Genomic DNA, 22,586 nt, shown 5'->3' on the forward strand with positions numbered 1-22,586 from the left:
GAGCAACTGGAGATAGCGAATAGGGATAATGGGCAGATATTGTAGTTAGCAGGATGTGATGAATCCCACAAGGGTCTGTCTTGGAGGCCTCAACCTAACAATATTTATTAGCCACCTTGGCAATGGGATAGGAAGCCACATATCTTTGGATTTGCTGACGGTACTAAGAAGTGGTCATTGTAAGCTGTGTGGTTGGAAACATAAAATTACACGGCGTCGTGAATTAAATGCACGAGTAAAACTGGGACAAATAGATTTCAAAGTTGGAAAATATAAACAAATCCACTTAAGATCTTAACACGAAATGGATAGAATAAAGCACGTTTTACATGGTGAAAAGCTAGAAACAGTGATGGTCCAATGTGAATTGGGTGTCCAATTACAGAGATTGTTAAAATGGCAAGGAGAACAGGAACAGAAAATAGTCAAACTAATGAATGCTGGTCTTTAGGTTTCACAGAATAAAATAGAAAGGGTTAGAAGTCAGGCTTGAGCTGTGAATAGCCCTGGTTAGACCACATCTGGAGTGTGTGAGCAGTTCTGTGCATCTTAGGAAGGATGGAATGGCCTTGGAGGAAATGCACTTTTAATTTACGAGAATTATACTTGGACTCCAAGGGTCAAGTTATGAGAAAATAATTCAAAAATTAGGATTATATTTCCTGAAATTTAAACGGTAATGTGGTGGTTCCATGGAAATCTTTTGAAGGTATTAAAGGAACAAATATGGTAGATAGAGAATAGCCATTTCTGCTAGTTAAGTAGAGGGAATAGAATTCCTGCAGTGCAGAAGCAGGCCATTCAGCCCATTGAGTCGGCACCAACCCTCTGAACGAGTACTTCACACAAGCTCATTCCCCCGCCCTATCCCATTAACCCCTTCATCTAACCTACACATCTTTTTGGATACCAAGGGGCAATTTAGCTTGGCCAATTGACCTAACCTGCACATCTTTGGAGAGGAGGATTCCTGTCTTAAAATTTAGAGCTGGACTTCTCGGGAGCGAAATTGGAAAGCACTTCTAGGATGTTAGAAATTCAAAACTCTCCTCCACAGTAGGTGAGGATCCATTGTTAATTTTAAATTTAAGGTTGATGGGTCTTTGTTAATTAAAGACATTAAGGGATGTGTGTGCCAGAGGAGGACCTTTGGAGTTAGTTCGCAAATCAGGCATGATCTTGGTAAATGTCGAAACAAGCTTGAAGGCTAAATGACCTACTCCTGTTGCTGGATCTTGCACAAATCAAATTAGGATTTATGGTGCGAGGAAATTATACTTTCTTGCATCTTTGGTATCACATAGCACTCCTAAACCTACTGAGATGTAGCATAAAGCCCCTTTTACCATGCAACATTAACATTCTCTGAAATGCAATCTCACTCCTGCAATATCAGATTTCTGTTTCCCAAAACAATTATTTTTGTGATTTCTCTCGGTGACCTTGCTAAGTGACAATTTATGCAAGTAAACTGGCGTTTGAAAGAAGTGCATTATTCAAAAACAAGATCCTGGTGTCTGCATTATTTCAATTGCACTAGGGAAATCCTTTCACTTCATCTCAGCTGTTTCTCTACTCGCAATAATGGTCCTCCGTGAAATAAATTCAGGCTGGTCTAAACCAATCTCTTGCTCAATGGCACAACTGTCCAGTTATGGTGAAGGAATCACCTAGGTTGTTATCTACACTCACACCATGAGAGGGTGCTCTTGAGAACTAAGTTGCATTGAAATGAAATGAAAATCGCTTATTGTCACGCGTAGGCTTCAATGAAGTTACTGTGAAAAGCCCCTAGTCGCCACATTCCGGCGCCTGTCCGGGGAGGCTGGCAAATTAAAGAAAAGTCTTGATCTTGCATCCTGAACCGAGGCTTAAAAATTTGGCTCTAAACAATACACGTTTTTAATTCAATGCAATATTTCAACAGACGTTTGTGGTGTTGTGCGAAGCAAATAATGGCATGAGTAAGTCTACAATTCAAAAAGGAAAATAAATGTTGAAACACTGAATTAAAAACAGAAAATGTTTGAATTCACAGGGCATTCAACAGCTGTAAACAGAAAAGATTGTTGCCATCATGACCCGGGTTGATCAATGAGTGTAACCCTGCCTCAGCTGCTTGACTGGTCTGTGTATATTTCCAGCATTTTCTGTTTCTTAAGATTCCCGTTCTATCGGACTCTTAAACTTACATGCTGGCAATTTCAATTATACAGGTCAGCTGGACACCCCTACACATTGCTGCATCGGCAGGTCGAGAGGAAATCGTGAAGGTGCTGATTGGTAAAGGAGCTCAGGTCAATGCTATCAATCAGAATGGTTGCTCACCTCTGCACTATGCTGCTTCTCGAAACCGATACGAGGTATTGCACCAACGTTTAAAAATGTCAATTTCTATTTGGTTTATACCTGGTTTCTTTTGTTGCTCAAACCTCCATCTCTCGGGAGATCATTATTCAGGAGCTCTTTGTTACTCAAACACCCAGGGCCCTCTGATACTTGTTGCACGTTTTACTATGGGCGTAAAACGCGTTTATTGGAGTGTATTAACACGCCTCCGAGTTCGACGTGTGCTTAACACTACTAGGCTCTGTTCTATGTAATTATTTAGCTCTGGAGTCGCCAGTTGCCGTATAGGCAACGTCACAAGTATTCCAAGGTCAAGTTCAAAGTAATAAAGACGATACACCGATTAGTAAAGTTCAAACGATCAATATTTATTATACAGTTATAATAAATACTCATGCACACACTAAGAGACTAAGCTATAACTAAACTTAAGTGAACAGAATACTTATCTAACAGGAACAGGCAAGGTCAGAGAACGAGGCCTTCGTCCTGGTTTGGTACTGCAGCCTTCAGCAAGCGTTCTGGTACTTGGGAGTCTAGTGGGCTTGGATCGCGTAGCGAGCGTTGAACTTACGGTTTCGGCGGCTGGTGCTCAACGGCTGGAGTCAGGATGCAAGATGTCAGTCAGAGCCGGAGCACGAGTTTAACAGACCGGGCTCTGTGGGGGATTTGCTTTTATACCCCTCTCTAATGTCCTTGCCCCCTTCTAGGCGGGCTCTACCTTTCGGTACCGATTGGAACGTTTCCAAACGGCTACCTTCGAAATCCTCCAATGCGGGGGCTTCCCTCGATGTTGGGGGGTGGTTTCGATATTCGTTACTCTGGTGCCATCCTGTCTGCTCCACCAATTAAGTGCTACATTGAGATGGAAATGTTGCCATTGTGTGTGCCTGGATCTGGGCCGCCTCATCAGAATGTTAAGCGCTTTGCCATTAACACCTTTGGCTTGGAGATCTGCACCTGGCCAGAAAACTGGTTTGCTGCTTGCAAAATGCTAATTAGTTGAGAGCAGGCTGTCTGTTCTCACTAAACAGGCTTTCCCTGCTGTCTTCCATTTTAGTTTGGCTCAGTGTCCATTTTGCGTGGCCAGCATGGCTACATACTTCCTTGTCATTGAGGGTTAAGGGATTTTGATGAAACCTCTCTGTAAATCATTTTACTGCATTCTGTGTAAGTAGATTTCACATTTCTATACCTCTATACAAAGTTCACGGGCAATTGGGGATGGGCAACAAATGCTGGCCTTGCCAGTGACAGCCACATCCCATGAAAGAATTTAAAAAATACTCTCTTTCAGTACCTGTGAAGTTCTTGTAAACTTGGGAATTACGATTACAGATCACCAGCTCTCACTGCACTTTTATTTCACTCTTAGACATAGACCCAAAAGACACAACTATTAACATACTGCACTCTAGTTTGCTTTATGTTCAAGTTGAGTTGCTAGGTTTCATTTGCATTAATTTTAACAAATTAAAGTGCATGCAGAACAGTACAATGTCACACAATTGCTACTACTTACTTTAATCTTTAATTCACAGAATGTGGGTGCTGCTGGCAAGGGTATTTCCCATCCTTAATTTTTCTTGAGAGGATGATGATCTTCCCAAATACAACTGAGTTGCTTGTAAGTTGCTATTCAGAGGGCAGTAAACCACATTGCTGTTGCACTGAAGTCACACATATGACAGAGTGGATAAAGAAGACACATTTCCTTCCCCAAAGGATATCAGTGAATGAGGTGGATATGTATGATGATCCAGTGGTTTTGATACCACTGATACTTGCTATTTATTTAGCTGAATTTATTCTTTAGGTGGAATTCGAACTTGTGTCTCTGGATCATTTATCCAGGCCTCTTGATCACAAATCCATAGCTCCTATACTACCAAACCCCCTTTGAAGGTGTACTTCCTCCTTAAAGTCTATTTCTCACTCCATGCATACTTTAGTACGGTTCCTAAATATGTTTGCTCGTCCTTATTTGCTGACATATCATCAGTTCTTAAACACAGGACTTACGTATACTGTTGTCATCTTGATTTGCTCAGGGGTCAGTGAAAACCGAACAATGTAGATTCGCATTGTTTTGTTTTTCATCTGTCTTTCTGTCAGAGTCCACCTCAAATGAAATTGTACCCAGAATGGCAAGTGATTACACCTGTGACATGGTCTGCACCAGGATCGATTAGCATGTCAAACAACTCTGAAGATTAGAAATGATAAACATTTGCTTCAGTCCAAATTACCTAACACCTGTTTGCTGCCGTAACATTTTGGGTACAAGATAAAGTTTGCCTCAGCTTGTAAATTGTACAGAAATTGTTAAGTTACCAACAACTTTACTTCCTCCAAACTAAGCATATCCTGTGGCCTAACCACTGAACCTTTCCTTTCAGCCTGTGGCAATACAAACATCTGCATCCCTCTGATATTCACCTGATAGCCACTAGGCATGTGTAATGTGGAACCCAAATTGGCATATCTGTGGACTATTCAGTCATAATGTGCATTTATTCCTGTCCTAACCAGGCATCTGCCTGGGCATTTTTCAACAAGTGTTAATGAACCAAAATCAGGCCAGTGGCCACACCTAAATTTTGTGTTTTGTCCCTTGGAATTTCCATTCTTGGAGGAGAAGGGAACAGAACCACTGTTTGCTGTAAATGGCATTCTCATTGTCAATCGTAAACATTTTTAGAAGTGATCTTGTAAGTTGCTTGCGCTTGAGACAAGTTAGTGCCCTAATCGACTCCTCCATCATCCCCAACTCTTCAACCGCTTCCCAGAGTATCTTCCCATGCAATCGCAAAAGATGCAACACCTGCCCCTATACCTCCTCTATTCTCACTTACCAAGTCCCTAAACATTCCTGTCAAGTAAAGCAGGATTTCACTTGCACTACCTTCAATTTGGTCTCATCTACACTGGGGAGACTAAATGCAGACTGCATGACTGCTTTGTGCAACACCTCCACTCAGTCTGCCAACATGACTCTGACTTTCCAGGGCGACATGGTAGCACAGTGATTAGCACTGCTGCCCCACGGCGCCAAGGTCCCAGCCTCGGGTCACTGTCCGTGTGGAGTTCTCCCCTTGTCTACATGGGTCTCACCCCCACAACCCAAAGATGTGCAGGGTAGATGGATTGATCATGCTAAATTGCCCCTTAATTGGTAAAGAATAATTGGATACTCTAAATCTTTTCTAAAAAAGACTCTGATCTTCCTGTGCCTTGCGATTTCAACTCACCATCTTGCTCTCATGCCACATGTCCGTCCTTGGCCTGATTCAGTATTCCAGTGAAAGCCCAGCACAAATTGGAGGAACAGCATCTCCGCTTCCAATTAAGCACCTTACAGCAATCTGGACTCAACATTGAGTTCAACAGTTACTGAGCATGAATCCTGTCCTCCCATCTTGACTCCTTTTTTTTAATCCAATTGTTTTGTCCCAACACCACCCCGTCCCCACAGGGCTGTCTGTCACTTGTTCTTAAGTTTTGCTTCCATAGAGCATTGTTCTGTTATTAACACATTCTGCCAGCTTACCTTTATGCCACTATCAGCACCTTCTTTAGTCTTTAATAAAGCCATTAATACTCCAATTGTCGTGTGCCCATGACATCTTTGTCAAATCTCTCCTAGCTTCCATCTATCTTCCATTTTGTTCCGCCTGCGACAGCCCCTCTTAATGTAAAATCCATTGTATTTCTCCCTCTCTTTAATTCTGAAGAAGAGTCAAAAGAACTTAAAAAGCTGGTTCTCGCGCCACAGATGCTGCTAGACCTGCTGAGTTTTTTCAACATATTCTATTTTTACTTCAAATTTCCAGCATCCCCTGTATTTTACATACATCTTATTATACATCTTAATGCAGGCTGCTAGTGGAAAAGTTACTGCAAGCATTTCAAACACCGCAAATGTACATCTTTAAATTATGCTGAATCATTGTTTATTTTTCCATTTTTTATTTTTCCATTTTTCATATTCCATTGTTAGAAACTTTATTTCTAAAAATATGCCCTCAGTTTAGTGAAGAATTAAAGGTGGCGCATGCAAGGAGTTTTAATACAAGTTGTTATGGTAATTTGACCATTTTCATTGTTATATATTACTGACAGCTTTTTAAAAATAATATTTATATTGGAAGTTCTCCAGCCTTGTGTGTTACTTGCATGTTCCCTATCTTTTGGTTTGATTTGTTGTAGAAATATGAAGTTTGAACTTGCGGATGCAAAGAATTTCCATGTTGCACTTGACATGATGGAGCCAATGCATGCTAGACGCAACACTTTTATTTAGAAGTGGTACTGCTCATAATGTACTCTTGTATAAAGACAGGACTGGACTATGCTACCACAAATTATATTTTAAAGGTCAACGTCCAATTGCTAAGGAAAGAACACCTTCAGCCACTAAACGTTTGATTGCTGTTTGGTCAGTGAATTTTGCAAACTAGTTTTACGCTTCCAATCAGAAATGCACAGCATCTGAAAATTGTTTCCTCCCTGTACATCCACTGGCAGTTTCTTTTAACATATTACAAGTAAATCTCTTGTGGCTATTTTGTATGACTAGACGCATTCCATCGTGTAACGCACAGTATGCAATTCTTCCACTAAGCAGAGGTTTTTTTTTTCTTAAAGCCACAAAGTATACTTGTACATAAACATTGGATGAGCTTAGAGTTAGTTGTTCTTCAGGCTGCAGTCGTATTGAGCCTTTCAGTTTCTCAGGCAGACAGAGTGTTTTACGAGCTATAGATTACTTTTGAGGTGCAATCGCTAACATGCTGGCAAATGTGGCCCAGCTAGGCAGCAAACAACACACAAATGTCCAGATAATCTTGGTGTTATATGAGGGAGAAATGCTGACCAGGATGCTTAGAGAATATCCATTTACCACCCCCGAGCCATGTTCCACTTAACCTATTGTCCAAAAGATGGCAGCATTGAAATGTCAGTCTTGAATTGATAGACATGTTGGGCCGAAGGGCCTGTTTCTGTGCTGTATGACTCCATTATGTGCTGATGTCCTTATCGGGGCTTCTGACCTGCATGGCCATGCTGCCAATTGTGCCAAGCTGGCAACTGCAGTCCAGAAACATAGTTTATATTTTTTTTTAAAGTGCGATCGATAAGATTAGACTGTGGTTCCAGGCACTTTGCAATGCCTTTATATCTATTTCAAAAACAGGCATGGAGCTAACCCAGGTAATTTGAGTGGTTAAAATCCACAGGAGAAAAACATTTGGTATCTGTAATGATACAATCACAAAATATCCCGATGAAGAGAAAATAATTAGGAGCAGCCAACCTAGATCTCCGAGAGGAAAATTATATTAGAGGAAACTGATAAAATGATTTGACAAGGCTACAGATCTGGTGAATGCGGACTCTCCAGAAGTGTGATAAAACGCTACACAGGAAACTAGAACTTTAAAGGGTGTGAAGTTCAAGGAAGAGTAGCAAAGTGGACTAAAAAATGGTTAGAAACTAAAGAATAAGAGTTGGGGCTACTTTCTCAGTCATTCTAAGTGGGTAGCAGTGTTCCACAGACCTCCGTTTTGGAACTTCTTCTTATGAGAATGTCTAGATTTGCAGATGATGCTAAGATAAGGTCATGGTAAATAATCCTTTGGACTACAGGAACCTATAAGTGAATATTGAGAAGATGCTAGAATGGGCAAAAAGGTGGCATTTGGAATTTAGTGTCAGTCAAAATATGTACGCTTCAAATTTTGGCAAAAATGAATTGTGTGGGGGGAGGCTGAATGAGTTGTAAGAGCAGAGGGGTTTGAAAGCTCAGGTTCACAACATGTTAAATGCAGAACTCGAGTGGGTAATGTCATTTAACAAAAACAGATGGAATATTAAGCTTCATGGCATCAAATATGAAAGTCTAGATGCAGTGGTGAATGTATTGTAAAACCTTAGACCCACAGTTGGAGTACCTTGTGGAGCTTTGAGCTTCACACTAAAGGAAGGATATTGAGAGCGTATAATGCATTAGAATGCTGCTCAAAGAAATCCTCCAGCTGCACCGCTTGTTGTTACTACCCTTTTTTTGTCCTCAACATCTTCTGGGGCACTCCATCTGCTGCCTTAGCTAGCTGCTATAAGGCACACACCCCCCCCCCCCCCCCCCCCCCCCCCCCCCTCCTCTCTCTCTTTACTGATTCAAATTCAGGCCACAATTCAATTCATTTTTTTTTTAACTTTGGCTTTTTCTTTTTGTGAACTTCTCTCTCTCTTTGTCCCACTAGACACTTGACTTTCTTGCAGTCCTTCTCCACCTGAAAATGATACCCATAATCCACTGACCCAAAGGCATCCAAAAATCCACAAAGGCAAGCACTAAAGTAAAGCTGATGTTGCTGCGTCACCTCATCATCAGAGTTCAGTAGTTGCAACTTTGCTTTGCTTTTGTCACTAGTTTGGTAATGATTTCCACCACCTACTCATGGATAATTTGACTCAGCAGCCGGTTCTTGGAAAAGCTCTGTTATATTTTTGCACTTCCCATTGTCTCTTTCGGTGCTTTTTCCCCTTTATTTGTGTCTGCGTGTTTTTGATTTGAAACTGCAAAACTCTTTTTGGCACGCATATGTATTTTTATGGTGGGAGAGAGAACAAAACACATTTTAACATACGCAAAATACTGCAGATGCTGGAAATCTGAATAGAAACAGCATGCTGGAAATACTCAGCAGGTCAGGCAGCATCTGTGGAGAAAAAGAGAGTTAACGTTTTGGGCCGATAAGACATTTTTGCAGAGCTCTATTTTCATGACATCTTATCTAAACTAAGGTTCACGGCATGGTAATGTCAGAGTGGCACAATGACTTCACTTCTGCTTCTGTTTCTGACTTCTTTATCAGCCAATGATTAATAGCTCTCTAACTATCTGTTTTAATGGTTCAAAGATAATCGTGTGAGTTGAGGTGGTATAGTTTAATCTGGTCTTTTAAAGCTAGCAATGCAACTTTTGTTCAGTGATTTTAAGTGATTATAAACAGCATCTTACTTTCCATTTCATGATCTCAATAGCCCCAACTGATCAATATCTGACTACTTCACTTGAGTTGATCAGTATGTCTTAATGATCATTTCATCAAATGTGCTTTCATGGTACACAACAGTCTCACCCGCACCCCCCACCTCCCCAGGGCGAGTTCACAAATCCATGAATGGATGGAATTTAATCGCCTCCCTCTGAAGAAGATTCCAGGAATCGACTACTAAAGCTACCTAGATTAAATTGCAACAACTTTTTTTTTAAATTCTAATAAACCCCTGTCATTTGGGGGTGTAATACTAAGTATTTTGAGATTGCATTTCATATCATCTAGAAGATGCACCATAACTTATGGCTTGTCTTGAGATGTAAGCTGCTTGGCTCTCAAGGACTTTTTATAATGTGGGCAAAGTTTTCATCAATCCGTGACTTGACATTTACTCAAAGCACATCTATAGCCAATTGAAAACTGGAGAGACTAACTTGGATGGATACTTTCTGTAATATGTATTTGAAATGTCCCTTGTATATGTGCACTTGCTTTTGTCATGATGTTTGGCCACATTTTTGTCAATGATTATCATTTGAAATTGTAGACATTCTAGAATTAAAACATCTTGAAGAAAATTGATCTTGTATGGTAGTGCAAAATGGGTGATAGCTATCACCCAAAATCAATTTCTCACTCCTCTGTAAACATTGCCTGTAACACTAGTCGCTTGCCTCAGTGAGTAGGTGTTGCTGTGGAGTGGGTCTCCCACCATTATCACCAGCTTGGATATTAAAATGAGCAGTGCAGCAGGCAACTTAGTTTTGATGGTTGACTACCATTTTTTTGGTTTGTTCATCCTTGTAGAAGTATTGCGGAGTCCCCTGAAGTTGAATGTGAGACACATCTGTTGCCAAACAGTGGCTAGTAATGTTGATAACTCCTTTCATCTTTCTCTTTTCTGAAGTACGGTTGCAGAGTGCAGAATCAAACCTACTTAATGTAAACGGTTTAATGTTTTTATTTTGTGAAGTATCAAACTGCTTATATTCAAAAACCCTAATTCTGTTCTCGCTATAGATTGCTTGCATGTTGTTAGAGAATGGAGCAGATCCAAATGTTACAGACAATATCCACTCCACTCCCTTGCATAGAGCTTCAGCAAAAGGAAACATCCGCCTTGTACAGCTCTTGCTGAAGCACAATGCCTCTACAAATCTCCAGGACTTGGAGGGAAACACACCGCTGTAAGTACCTAATTTATTTTTGAAGGTGTGTAGTTCATGTGGAATAGGGTATTTACAAAGTAAGAGTATAACTAAACAACTTTTGGCTTCCCTGCTCTGGGTCATCTTTAGATATATCACTTCTCATTGAATAGCAGTTATTTTAAATTGTTGACAAATGTCAGTTTGCTACAAATTTCAGGCTTTGTTCATTTCAAAAGGTGTTTTTTAAATTTGAAAAAAAAGGTTTCGCACACAAAGATATTATCAAGTGTTCAGTTTTTAATGAGGGAGTGGACGAGCGCACAAGATCTGGTACCAATGCTTTAAATCATGCTTTTTCAAAGTGGGGGTCGTGACCAGCAGGTGGGTCGTGGGCAAGTGTAAAAAGGGTTGTGGTGCACTCTGAAATCAGCGTAAGAATTCCAACTACTGGTAAGATCAGCTGGATGGCAAACAGTAAGAGTGTCACAAAAATGGCTTTTGTGAGGGGAGATACGAGAGAATGCGTCCAGGAGTGAGAAGCAGATTGAATTTGCCGGCTGGCAAACATCCTAACTGCAAGCCAGGCGGTTAGCTGTAATTTAGAACCATCACACGGACAAGACTGAAGCCGAGTAAAGGGATATCATCGCCAATTAATATGATTCTTTACTGAACTGAAATCTTTCAATCAACTACCCTTAAATTGAGTAGCTTTTCGGGATCACCCACCAAGAGACTCCGTCCCCATTTCTGGAGAGAAGCTAGCTTAGACCTCTACCCTGCAACCCTCCACATATGCACATTCCCTCTCTCTCTCTCCCTCTCTCTCTCTCTCTCTCTCTCTCTCTCTCTCTCTCTCTCTCTCTCTCTCTCAGTCCTCTCGTTGAAAGACAAATACCAGGTTGGAGAGTTTTTGCATCCATTCAAAATGTGTTGACGAGAGAATGCACCCAGGAGTGAGAAGCAGATTGAACTTGCTGGGTTTGTAGAAAACTTTCTTTCTGGGTCTGGGTGTCGGTCCTTGCCCGCAGCAAATCTGACTGCATTTACCAGATTAAGCCTGACACACAACAATTACACTCGGGCTGTTTCACAAAAGCAACCAGAGGAACATCCTTGGAATTTTATTGAAATCTGCTGCCTTTCTCTGCTCACCATCTGCCAACCCAAAAATTATCTTGCCACATCTAGGCCAACACCCTAGTGTCATACTGCAAGGGTGCCATCTTGTTAGAAATGCTGTTTTCCAAATACCATGTTCAATGGAGGCTTTGCTTCTCGTATGGATGTAATAGATTCCATGAGACACATTCAACAAGAGCAGGAAGTTATCCCTGATGTCCTACAATTAACATCACAAAAACAGATTATCTGGTCTTTATCACATTGCCATTTTTGGGAGCTTGCTGTGCATAGATTGGCACTACAGCAAAGGTGCTAGCAAAATCTAAATCTTGTTTTTTCCCATAATTCAAACATTAATATCAACCATGTGGCTCCATTATGCACTTTGAATATCTCCCTACTTTCATAGAGTTTACAACACAGAAAGAGGCCCTTCGGCCTATCGCGTCTGTTCCGGCCATCAAGCGAGTCCAAAAGGTCAGCCAGGTGGCAAAAGTGGGTCCTGGGGGGAAAAAAGTTTGAAATACACTGCTTTAAATGTTTCTCTGCTAGGAATGTGAAAGCCATCATGGAAAGAAAAATTTCCAAGGTCCAATTTTAAAAATAAAAAATAGAATTCATAACAATCCCAATACAGGGGTCCACAACGCCTTTCCCCCTAACTGCTGGAATATTTTACATTCTTTCTCCACCATCTGTCCTACATTCCAAACTGGACAATGCTACAGAATACCTATTAACCATATTTAAAGCTGCTTAGTAGTGCACACACACCTTAAAATGTCACATGTGCCGGCAGCTTGTTTTTATTACACTTGTAATATTTTTGAAGTTGCTTCTGACCTGGATTTCTAATCTTCAGTTTCAAACTAATAGGCACATTTCAATCCCTCACATTTTCTGATTAAACGGTAATCAAGCTCTAGTTACAGAAACTAGAATGATCTAGTATTCTGTTTACCTGAGAATTAGATGTTTCCGATTTAAGGGGACACCACTCCAATTTAGTAAAATAATATAACATGCACTTGTATGGTTGAGCACCCATGTCTTTTGAAGACATCATCACCAATGCCAGAGGGTATTCAGTGTACATGATTTTGCATTTAATGTGTGTCCGTCGCGCTCACGTTTCCCAGAACTGTTCAGAAACAATAATTATTTCACTATCCGAACACATTTGCCTCCAATATTGTACAAGTTCTTTCATCGGCTATGTAATTTGTCTTTAATAATGGCCTAATCTGTGACTCCCCTTAGGCAATGAATGGTACAGAAGATCTGTTAGTGGATTAGTTAAAAATAACATTAGGAGGAGACTTCGGTTGGCAGCATGTAGGGAGAAGTCACACGCGAGATGGCTCCCATCAGGGTACTTTATTATGGCCCTTTTTGCACAGTTTCTGGGGATATTTTTGCGTAAAAGCTCATCTGATCAATGGTGCAAGGTGCCCACATAAAGGAAATGGCAAGCAAGACCTGGGCAAAGAAAATTGTAGATATAATAATCTTTATTGTCACAAGTAGGCTTACATTAAGACGGCAATGAAGTTACTGTGAGAAGCCCCTAGTTGCCACATTCCCGCGTCTGTTCGGGTAAACAGTGGCGGAATTCAGAATGTCCAATTCACCTAACAGCACGTCTTTCGGGACTTGTGGGAGGAAACCGGAGCACCCGGAGGAAACCCACGCAGACGCAGGAATAACGTGCAGACTCAGCACAGACAGTGACCTAAGCCGGGAATTGAACCTGGGACCCTGGCGCTGTGAAGCAACAGTGCTAACCACTGTGCTACCGTGCTGAAATTTGCCGAAAGATTCAGAGGCTTCTCGAGGCTCTTCAGTGAAGAAAATAGCGGAAGCTGCTTCTGCGACTCCAGCAACTCCACTAACGGCTGAGATGCTTGCCACCGTCATGGGGTGGAATTTGAGAAGCAATGGAGGGTTGTGTTTGGAGACTTTCGTAAGTTGATAGAGGATGCCCTGATCCCATTTGGTCGAAGTTAGAAAAGACCTCCAAAATAGTAAAAGTGCATGGCGCGGCAATTAAGGGCGTGGAGACGGCTGTCTCGAACCACAGCGACTAGATTGCCTTGCTGGAAGCTGAGATCTCCCTGATGGCCGGTGAAAATAAAGCACTGAGGGCCAAGGTAGATGAACTGGAGAACCACTCTAGAAGGCAGACTATCAGAATCGTAGGGTTGCCAGAGGGTGTGGAAGGCCAAACTCTCTCAAAGTACTTTTTCCAAGATATTGGGAGAGGATGGAACCGTGTCCCCTCCTGAGCAGGATCCAGCAAATGGGACACTCTGGCAGAAGCCCCGTCCCAACAAACCACCATGGATGTTATTGTTCGGTTCCACAGGTTTCAGGAGAAGGAACAGGTCCTGAAATGGACTAAGGAGCATCGGGACTATAAATGGGAAGGCCATGCCATCAGGCTTTACCAAGACATTTACTCACAGAGGTAGGTCTCTTTTCCTCTGGGTGAAGAGGGCGGGGTATTCTGCGAGGATTTCGGATCATTCTCCACAATTTGTGGACTTGGTCCTAGCGTCAGGTCATTCTCAGCGCCCGCACTGGAGGTTGAATACGGCGTTGTTGGCAGACAAAGGATTTTGCGGACACATATCCTCTGCCATATCAAGTTTAACAAGAGTGAGTCTATCTCACCTTCTACTCGATGGGAAGCCCTTAAGGTGGTTATTAGAGGAGATAATTTCCTACATGGCACATGTGGAAAGGACTGTGAGGGTGGAGCGGCAGAGGCTGGTGAACTCCATCCTTGAGGTGAACCCGCTTGACCCTCCCCAGAGTTGCTTGCGAGCAGGAAAAAGCTGCAAACGCAATTTAAATTGTTATCAACAGGTAAGGCGGTGAGTCAGCTGCGCTCTCGGAGGAGGTATTCTATGAATATGGGGAGAAGGCCAGTCGCCTTTTAGTTCATCAGCTGAGGCGGCTTAGTGATCCGAGTTCCATATGGGAGCAAATGGAGGCAAGTTCTTGTACGGGCTCCAGTTTGGGTACCTTAGGAACTGCCTCGCTTCTATTGTCTCCTGCGAGATTTTCGTAGAATCCAGTGGTTGTATACATCCCGATGATCTGGAAGCAATTCTGGCAACACTTTAAATTTGGCTCCATGTCGTTCATGACCCCTATCTGTGATAATTATCTCTTTGTGCCAGCGAGTTTAGACTCTAGTTTCGGTCGGGGGGGGGGGGGGGGGGGGGAATAGTCTAAGGTTTGGGAACTTGTTCGTGGAGAGAAGGTTTGTCTTTTGAGGAGCTGTCGGTAAAATTTCAACTCCCTGGAACCAATTTGTTTAGGTATTTCCAGATTTGTGTTTTTTTTTTTTGCGGAAGACTTTTCCTTCATTTCCCTTGACACCACATTGAAGAGAATTTTATCTTCATCCGGGTTTGGTGGGGGGAGTATTTCGGATATTTATGGCTAGACCAGCGGAGTCGGCCCCGTCGGATGAGGTGACGACAAAGTGGGTAAGTGGGAGGGTGAATTGAGTCCTATTCTGGATGAGGAGGTGTGGAGCGAGGCTCTTCGCAGGGTAAACTCCATGTCCTCCTGTGCTCGGCTCCAGTTCAAGGTGGTGCACAGAGCTTATCTGATCAAGGTGAGTCGAGTGGTTTTTTTTTTTTGGGGGGGTGGATGACAGCTGTTAACGGTGTTCTTGGGGGCCCAGCTAATCATACTCTTACATTCTGGTCATGTCCCAAGTTGTTGAGCTTTTGGGTCTCCTTCTTTAACACCACGTCAGAGATTTTTAAGCCGAACTGGAGCCCTGTCCACTGGTGGCCTTATTTGGGATATCCGACTCGCTGGTACTGCAGATGGAGGCGATGGCGGATGTCCTCACCTTAGCCTCGTTAATAGCCTGGAGGTGAGTTCTGCTTGGGTGGAGTTCCCCTACTCTGCCTAGTGCCCCGACCTGGTTGGGTAACCTCATGGAATTTTTACATTTGGAGAAGGTCAGATACCCCATTAGGGGGTCGATGGAGAGGTTTTACCTGAGATGGCAGCCATTCATTTCCTTTGTTCAAAATCTGTTCTCTTCCCAATAGCCCTCATTCAGTTAGCAAAGCAACAATCTCTAGGTGTTAGCATTTTCGCTGTAAGCACAAAGGAACATTTGATTGAAAGCCAGGTAGAAAGATCTTTCATCTCCGTGTACTTGCAACTGCGCCGAATACCAAATTCAACGGACAGTCGAGGGACCCACTTGATTTGTCATTCATTCACTGGTCACAGGTTTGCCTGACAGTGAGCAACTTATTCCGTCATTGCCAGGTTTTTAAAACATGCTTCACTTGTAACACATTGGAATAAAGTAACATTTCCACAGAATGTTTCCTTTTCGGCGTTTTGAATGAGCTTTGTTCCATACAATTGGAAAGTCTCAAAAGCAATTCTGAGTGGGCAATACACACTGATCATGCCGTGAGGGGAATGTGAAAACACTGTGCACAAGTTCCCTGTGTATTGATGGTGGGAAATGATGGAGCCGGTGGTTTGTATTGGACAGAATGTTTTCAGCAAGCAGTATGGAGCTATTGTTGAAATGCTTTGTGGAAATTGGAGCATTGTAAAATGATAGGGGGTGGCGGCGGGGGGGGGGGGGGGGGTGGCGGCGGGGGGTGGGGGTGGCGGCGGGCACAGGGTTGTCTGAGGTGGCGGGCAATGTGGCCAAATCCTCAATGGAGAAAATAGCCAGCAAGAAGCTGCAGCTGCTCCTCTGCTTCCTGGGAGTCTCCGTCTGTTAGTTTTTCTTATATTTTACAGGAGACGATGTAAGTACTCTGAGCCCAAGACAGAGAGCACCCGGGGAAAATGGGCCATTCAGTGAACAAATACAAAATGTCCTTCCGCCAAGGATTAATAATTTATTAAGCTGGAGTGCCTCCAGTATCTCTTGTGCGTAACTATTCTTCATGTGTAACCCTGGACATCACAGGCATGTCTGATCCTGTCCTCACTCAATGCTGACAGGGGCTACTGGATAGTGATTAAGAGCAAGAAAACGGGATGATTTTCTTTCACTCCTTTTGCCTGTGTCAAAACACTGCCCTAAACTCAGTTCCCTAGAGTAAAAAGAGAGGGCTGCATTTTCCAGCCCTTCCCACCAGGGAACCCACTGCAGGGGAGTCACCATCAGTGGGGCTTGACAATCCAGCTGGCACAGCTGGTGAGCAACGCAAAAACACCGTAAACATCATCGGGACCAAAAGATCCCACTGTCGTAACATGCTCAAACCGGTATTCAGCCCCTTTATTGTAAACTGATAAACAATTCCTCTTGTTAGTCCTTGCCCACTATGGTGGGTGGTGCACTTGGGCATGGGTGCAGGCATCCTCCGTGGCACAGTGGGGCTTTAGTAGTCGAAGGGGGGCTGAGAAAATCCTCCCCAGATTAACTGATCATTTACTTTTTAAAAATATTTATACAACCTTTTGCTGTGTGAACAATTGCTGCTTTTGACCACAACCACAAAGATTACACTTTACAATAATGAATTTACTGTAAAACACTTGGGAACTTTCTGCTATGAATAGAAATCTGTGCTTTCATTCTGACATCACACATACAATGTAACTATGGGAAATGTCGGGCAGCCCACTGCCTTAAAGCATAATTTGTTATGATCAGAACCTGGGTTGGGGGATGGCAGTAGCTTTGAAGAAATGTAATTTCTTGTACGAGAATGATGAGGTTATTGATTATAATGATGAGACGGGGAGGCAGAGGTGGTGGCGCAGTGATATTGTCACTGGTAATCCAGAGACTCAGGATAATGGTCTGGGGTCTCGGGTTTGAATGCCACCACGGCAGATGATGAAATTTTAATTTGATAGAAATCTGGAATTAAAAGCAGCAATCCCCAGGCTTGGGAGCAAAGATGGCTACCCACCTCCTCAGATCCCCACAGTAGTTACTCTGCCAGCTTCACGTTTTTTAAAACGGTATACTAATCAGTAGCCGCTTGCTGGGAGGCCGTTAGTGAGGGGCCGTTCCTGTTAATTGTATGGAGATTGGCTTTAAGTGGTGATTATTAATTTCCCGCCATACCATGGCAGGATCCTGATTATGCTAAGGGGAGCAGGCCGGTTAGATCGCAAACCGCCCGGCACGATTCTCGATTTTGGCCTCTCTCGCGATCAAACGGCCGCGTCGCACTCTCGCTCCAGCTCAACGGGCCGTAAAATTGCACCCGGAGTCCACAAAGGGATTTTTGGAAGATAGGAGGATAACGTGGGAAAATGTTCATTTTGGCTGGAAGAATAGAAAAGCAGAATATTATTTAAATGGAAGGAGACTGCGGAAATCTGTGGCAAAGGAGGATCTGGTTGTCCTGGTACATGAATCACAAAATACTAGCATACAGATACAGCACATAATTAAGAAGGCAAATGCAATGTTAGCCTTTATTGTAAGGGAATGGAATGTAAATGTAGGGAAGTCTTGCTACAGCTGTACATGGCCTTAGTGAGACAGCAACTTTGTACAGTTTTGGGCTCCTTACTTAAGTAGGGAAATAATTACAATGGAAGCAATTCAGAGAAGGTTTACTTGGCCACCTGCAATGAAGGGGTTGTCCTATGCAGAAAGGTTGAGCAAATTAGACCTCTACACAATGGTGAGATCTCCCCATTCTTGTTAAATCCCACATATTTGTCAATCATCCTTGCCACCTTTACACAGAATCCCCCAACCACCGCATATCCACGTAACCAAACGAATCAGGGGGTCTCTCTTCTATCCCCATCCCTCCACCATTCACACCCTTTCGGCTACCCGAAACGTGCCTAAACAGGCTCAGCAGGCAGCAGCCCCTCCCTCCACCTTGCTCCCATTCTCAGTTGCTAGCGAGCTAGCCCCCTGCTAGAGCCCCCTCCCCCAGGTGCACAACAAAGAAAAGGCGACACCCCCCCCTCCCCACACACCTCAAATACCAAAATGCCCCGCTCCTCACTCCAACCCAGAAACTGCTAATCTCCCCTCCCCCGCATCCATATACTCTCTCAAAACCTAAGAGAAGGGCAGAAGACAAAGAAAATAGGGGGGGGGGGGGGGGGGGGGAGAAACTAAACACTTTCAATTATCGCTAACTATGTACAAAGACACATAATTAAACAAAGCACAAAAGTCGTTACAGCAATGTTCGCAAACGAACCCATCCCAACAACAAAGTCCCTGTTCCATCACTCAGTTCAGTCCAAATCCTGAGCTTTCACGAATGCTTCTGCCGTCTCGATGAAGTGATCTCTGGAGTTATGGGTAACTCTTCATAGAATCACAGAATAATACAGAAAGAGGAGCCCTTTGGCCCAACAAGTGCACCGACGCATGAGAAACACCTGACCTGCCTACCTAATCCCATTTGCCAGCACTTGGCCCATAGCCTTCCACTTCATTTATTATTTACTCACAGCTCTTAAAAAGCACCAAAAACCTGGCAAACTAGGGCAGCTCAGTGGCGCAGTGGTTAGCACTGCTGCCTCACAGGAGCCGAGGTCCCAGGTTCGATCCCGGCTCTGGGTCACTGTCCGTGTGGAGGTTGCACATTCTCCCCATGTCTGCGTGAGTTTTGCCCCCACAACCCAAAGATGTGCAGGGTAGGTGGATTGAACAGGCTAAATTGCCCCTTAATTGGAAAAAATGAATTGGGTACTCTAAATTTATTTTTAAAAACCTGACAGTTAACTTCCTTTTCTAACTACACCTGATGTATTCTTTTACTGGGGGCTATATTTTCTTAAATTTTCTATTGCTTTATAATGCATGTAATGTTAGATAGATAATTGGTCAATTGAAAAAGTATCATGGTGGTAGGCACCTGAATTGTGACGATGCAAATAAAAGTAATCAGAATTTATAACTTGATTAGAGACAGTTATTAAGATAAAGTATAAAATAATCAAAGGATTACACCATTATGAACATTTTCGTATACAAATAAATGGGTGGCATGGTAGCACAGTGGTTAGCACTATTGCTGCACATCACCAAGGACCCAGGTTCGATTCCCGGCTTATGTCTCCGTCTGCACTTTCTCCCCGTGTCTGCATGAGTTTCCTCCGGGTGCTCCAATTTCCTCCCACCATTCCCGAAAGACTTGCTTGCTAGGTGAATTGGACATTCTGAATTCTACCTCTGTGTACCCAACAGGGTGGCGACCAGGCGACTTTCACAGTAACTTCATTGCAGTGTTAATGTAAGCCTACTTGTGACACTAATAAAGATTATTATTAATTTCTGATTATATAATGAGGGTTGTGGATTATAAAATGTATAACTATGAGGTAATGCATTTATGTCGTACCTTATGGTCTCGAAACAATTCTGTATCTGGGGAGTCTCTTTGAATTGATTGTGTGTGCATTAAATAGCTGCTGAAACATTATAGTATCGTTGAAAATAGGAACAGGATTAGGCCATTCGGCCCTTGGAGCCTGTTCTGCCATTCAACATGATGGTCATGTCTGATCCTCTATCACAGCGCCATACTCCAGCGCTCTCCCAATACTCCTTCATAACACAAGTCTAGAAATCCAATACCTTTTCAATAAAGATTATTATTATTACATGGAGCGGAGACCGTGAAACAGTAAAGACTAATGAACCCTGCAGCTATGTTATTATCAGGCAACTGGTAATTTTACGTTTCTGTTTTAACAGAAAGCCAGCAAAAAAGCAGCTTGAAATTGCTGACCTTTCTCCCAACTGTATTTGACGTGAGATTAACGATTAATTTGAACTTCTCTTTACAGACACTTGGCATGTGATGAAGAACGGGCTGAGGAAGCCAAGCTTCTGGTGGAGAATGGAGCAAGCATTTACATTGAGAACAAGGAGGAAAAGACACCTCTTCAAATGGCTAAAGGTGGTCTTGGCTTACAGCTGAGGAGAATAATAGAAGGTTGAAAATGAAAATGTTTTATGACAGCAGTCTAAACTGTGGTGTTTCCCTCAAAACATGGAATAAAAGCAAGGTGGGGCATCGAAATTTGCGTGCTTGTATCGGTTGTGTACGCCATGCCAACTCTGAGTATGTGCATAACACAAATTGTGCTCCCTACAGCACATGAATAATTTAGACTTGAACCTGAAGGAAAGTCTTTTTTTTAACGACAGTCTCATTGATATATTCTTTGGTCTTAAAGCGACCAAACAGGTTGTTTCTCTTGCCGAACTTTCACTGGTTCTGGATTAAGTTACCTGTCAAAGCAGTGATAGCAGTACTGATCACAGAATAAATTCTCTTTCTCACTTTACAGTGCAGTGTCAAAACTGTTCATTCATAAAGAACGTCAAAGACCAAACTTGCAGCAGTATGGGGTAGGCACTGTAACTAACAGCTGGTTTGGGCTTGAAAGATGTCACTAAAGATGTGAAAATATAAAAATGGAAGTGTGTTCAGTAATTTGTATCTTCACACCAACATATCTCATAGGATATGTTTTAAAAACAACTTGTGAAGTACTGGAAATTTCTAGGGATTGTCATTGACTGATTAATCCTTTCTTCCCCTCGCCCCTCTTTTCCACCCTAGATTTTTGCTGAGGCCAATGTCCTCAGTATGTTCACTGTCTCTTTTATATATCAGCAGCAAAACTTTTTTTTAAAAGTCATTATCTAGACTCAATTATTGTCACAAAGAATAGATGAAAACATTATACTGATGGATTCTGCTAATGAATGAATTGAGAATCTAAATAGATGAAGCAGTCCTTATTGTTGTCTAACATTTAATTGGGTACAGTCATCATTGCTGACTGCCTGTGACTAGCTTCTCCATTTCCTGCTGAGGGTCCTCCTATGTGACCTCCTTTTGGGGATTGGAGAAGAAGAAAGGATTAATCAATGCGAAGCAGTAATTTTAACAATTTTATTTTCCTCATACCACTGGCACTAACACATTGTTTAATGGAGTTATTGATTGTCACCTTTTACTGAATCTCATACAGTTAGAACTACAAATTATTTACTACAAAAAGTTCTCTATTTTTGACTTTGATGCTTTCTAAGGTTACCGTCTGATCCTGTGCAGCATTATCGTTCCTGCTGATTTCACATGTAGAAATGTCCACTGCAATACATTGACGTAGGAGTTAATGTTAAAACAGATTTGCTGGGGTAAATGAACATTATCTTTTACCATGTCAGTTCTGTTTGGATGAAAGGAGGTTATTGAGGGAATATTTGACATGTAAATCAATTGTAGTGTTGAAATTTTAAAAAAAACAAAAGGTACTGGAGATACTAGTCAGGTCTGATTGAAAGTGCTACTTCTTCTATAACCTACTATTCATCGATATGTCCTTGAGTCTATTGAATATGGTTCCTGTAATAAAGATGTATACACAATCATTGCTTTGTTTTTCCTTCTTAAAAAAAATCCTGAATCTCTTTCCATAAGCATATTTAATTATTTTTGTGGAATATGACAATGATTGTTCTTTGTTATTCTGCATTCTACCAGAGGGGCTTGGCTGGCCTTGGTTGGTTCTGGGGAATCTGGACTCCACTCATCCACAAAATGATTAAGTGAGGTGCTGACACAGTTGACCTATTGCTCATTTGTGTTCGGAGGATTGTATTCCTTTGTTCTTGTAGATTGGCTTCACCCTACTATTCTGCTGCCTTACTAGATCAAACTACTTTGTCAACAATATAGATCTTGCATCACCTCCATCTGTTTGAACCCATGCCGAACTCTTTCAGTGGTTCTGGATTAATCTTTGCTTCTCTTCTGCTTCATGGTTGCCCAATCCATGTTCAGTTGAGGACAATGGCCAATGCCCTCTACATTTGGAAAGCCAAAGCATTATCCATCAGAGTCAGCATGGTTTTATGAAGGGCAAATCATGTTTGACGAATTTG

At 42.3% G+C, this 22,586-nt stretch overlaps 1 protein-coding gene across 1 annotated transcript in view; it reads left to right on the plus strand.

The window, feature by feature from the left end:
• psmd10 (proteasome 26S subunit, non-ATPase 10) overlaps positions 1-22,070 on the plus strand; it is a 32,844-nt gene extending 10,774 nt beyond the window's left edge. Inside the window, exons 3-5 of the mRNA XM_038776161.1 lie at positions 2,217-2,363; positions 10,437-10,603; positions 20,474-22,070. Coding sequence (XP_038632089.1) covers positions 2,217-2,363; positions 10,437-10,603; positions 20,474-20,627 — 468 coding nt within the window. The 3' untranslated portion in view covers positions 20,628-22,070. The remainder of the gene's footprint in view (positions 1-2,216; positions 2,364-10,436; positions 10,604-20,473) is intronic.
• The last annotated feature ends 516 nt before the right edge of the window (positions 22,071-22,586 follow it).

This window comes from Scyliorhinus canicula, chromosome 17 (genome assembly GCF_902713615.1).
Source record: "Scyliorhinus canicula chromosome 17, sScyCan1.1, whole genome shotgun sequence".
Taxonomy (NCBI): Eukaryota; Metazoa; Chordata; class Chondrichthyes; order Carcharhiniformes; family Scyliorhinidae; genus Scyliorhinus; species Scyliorhinus canicula.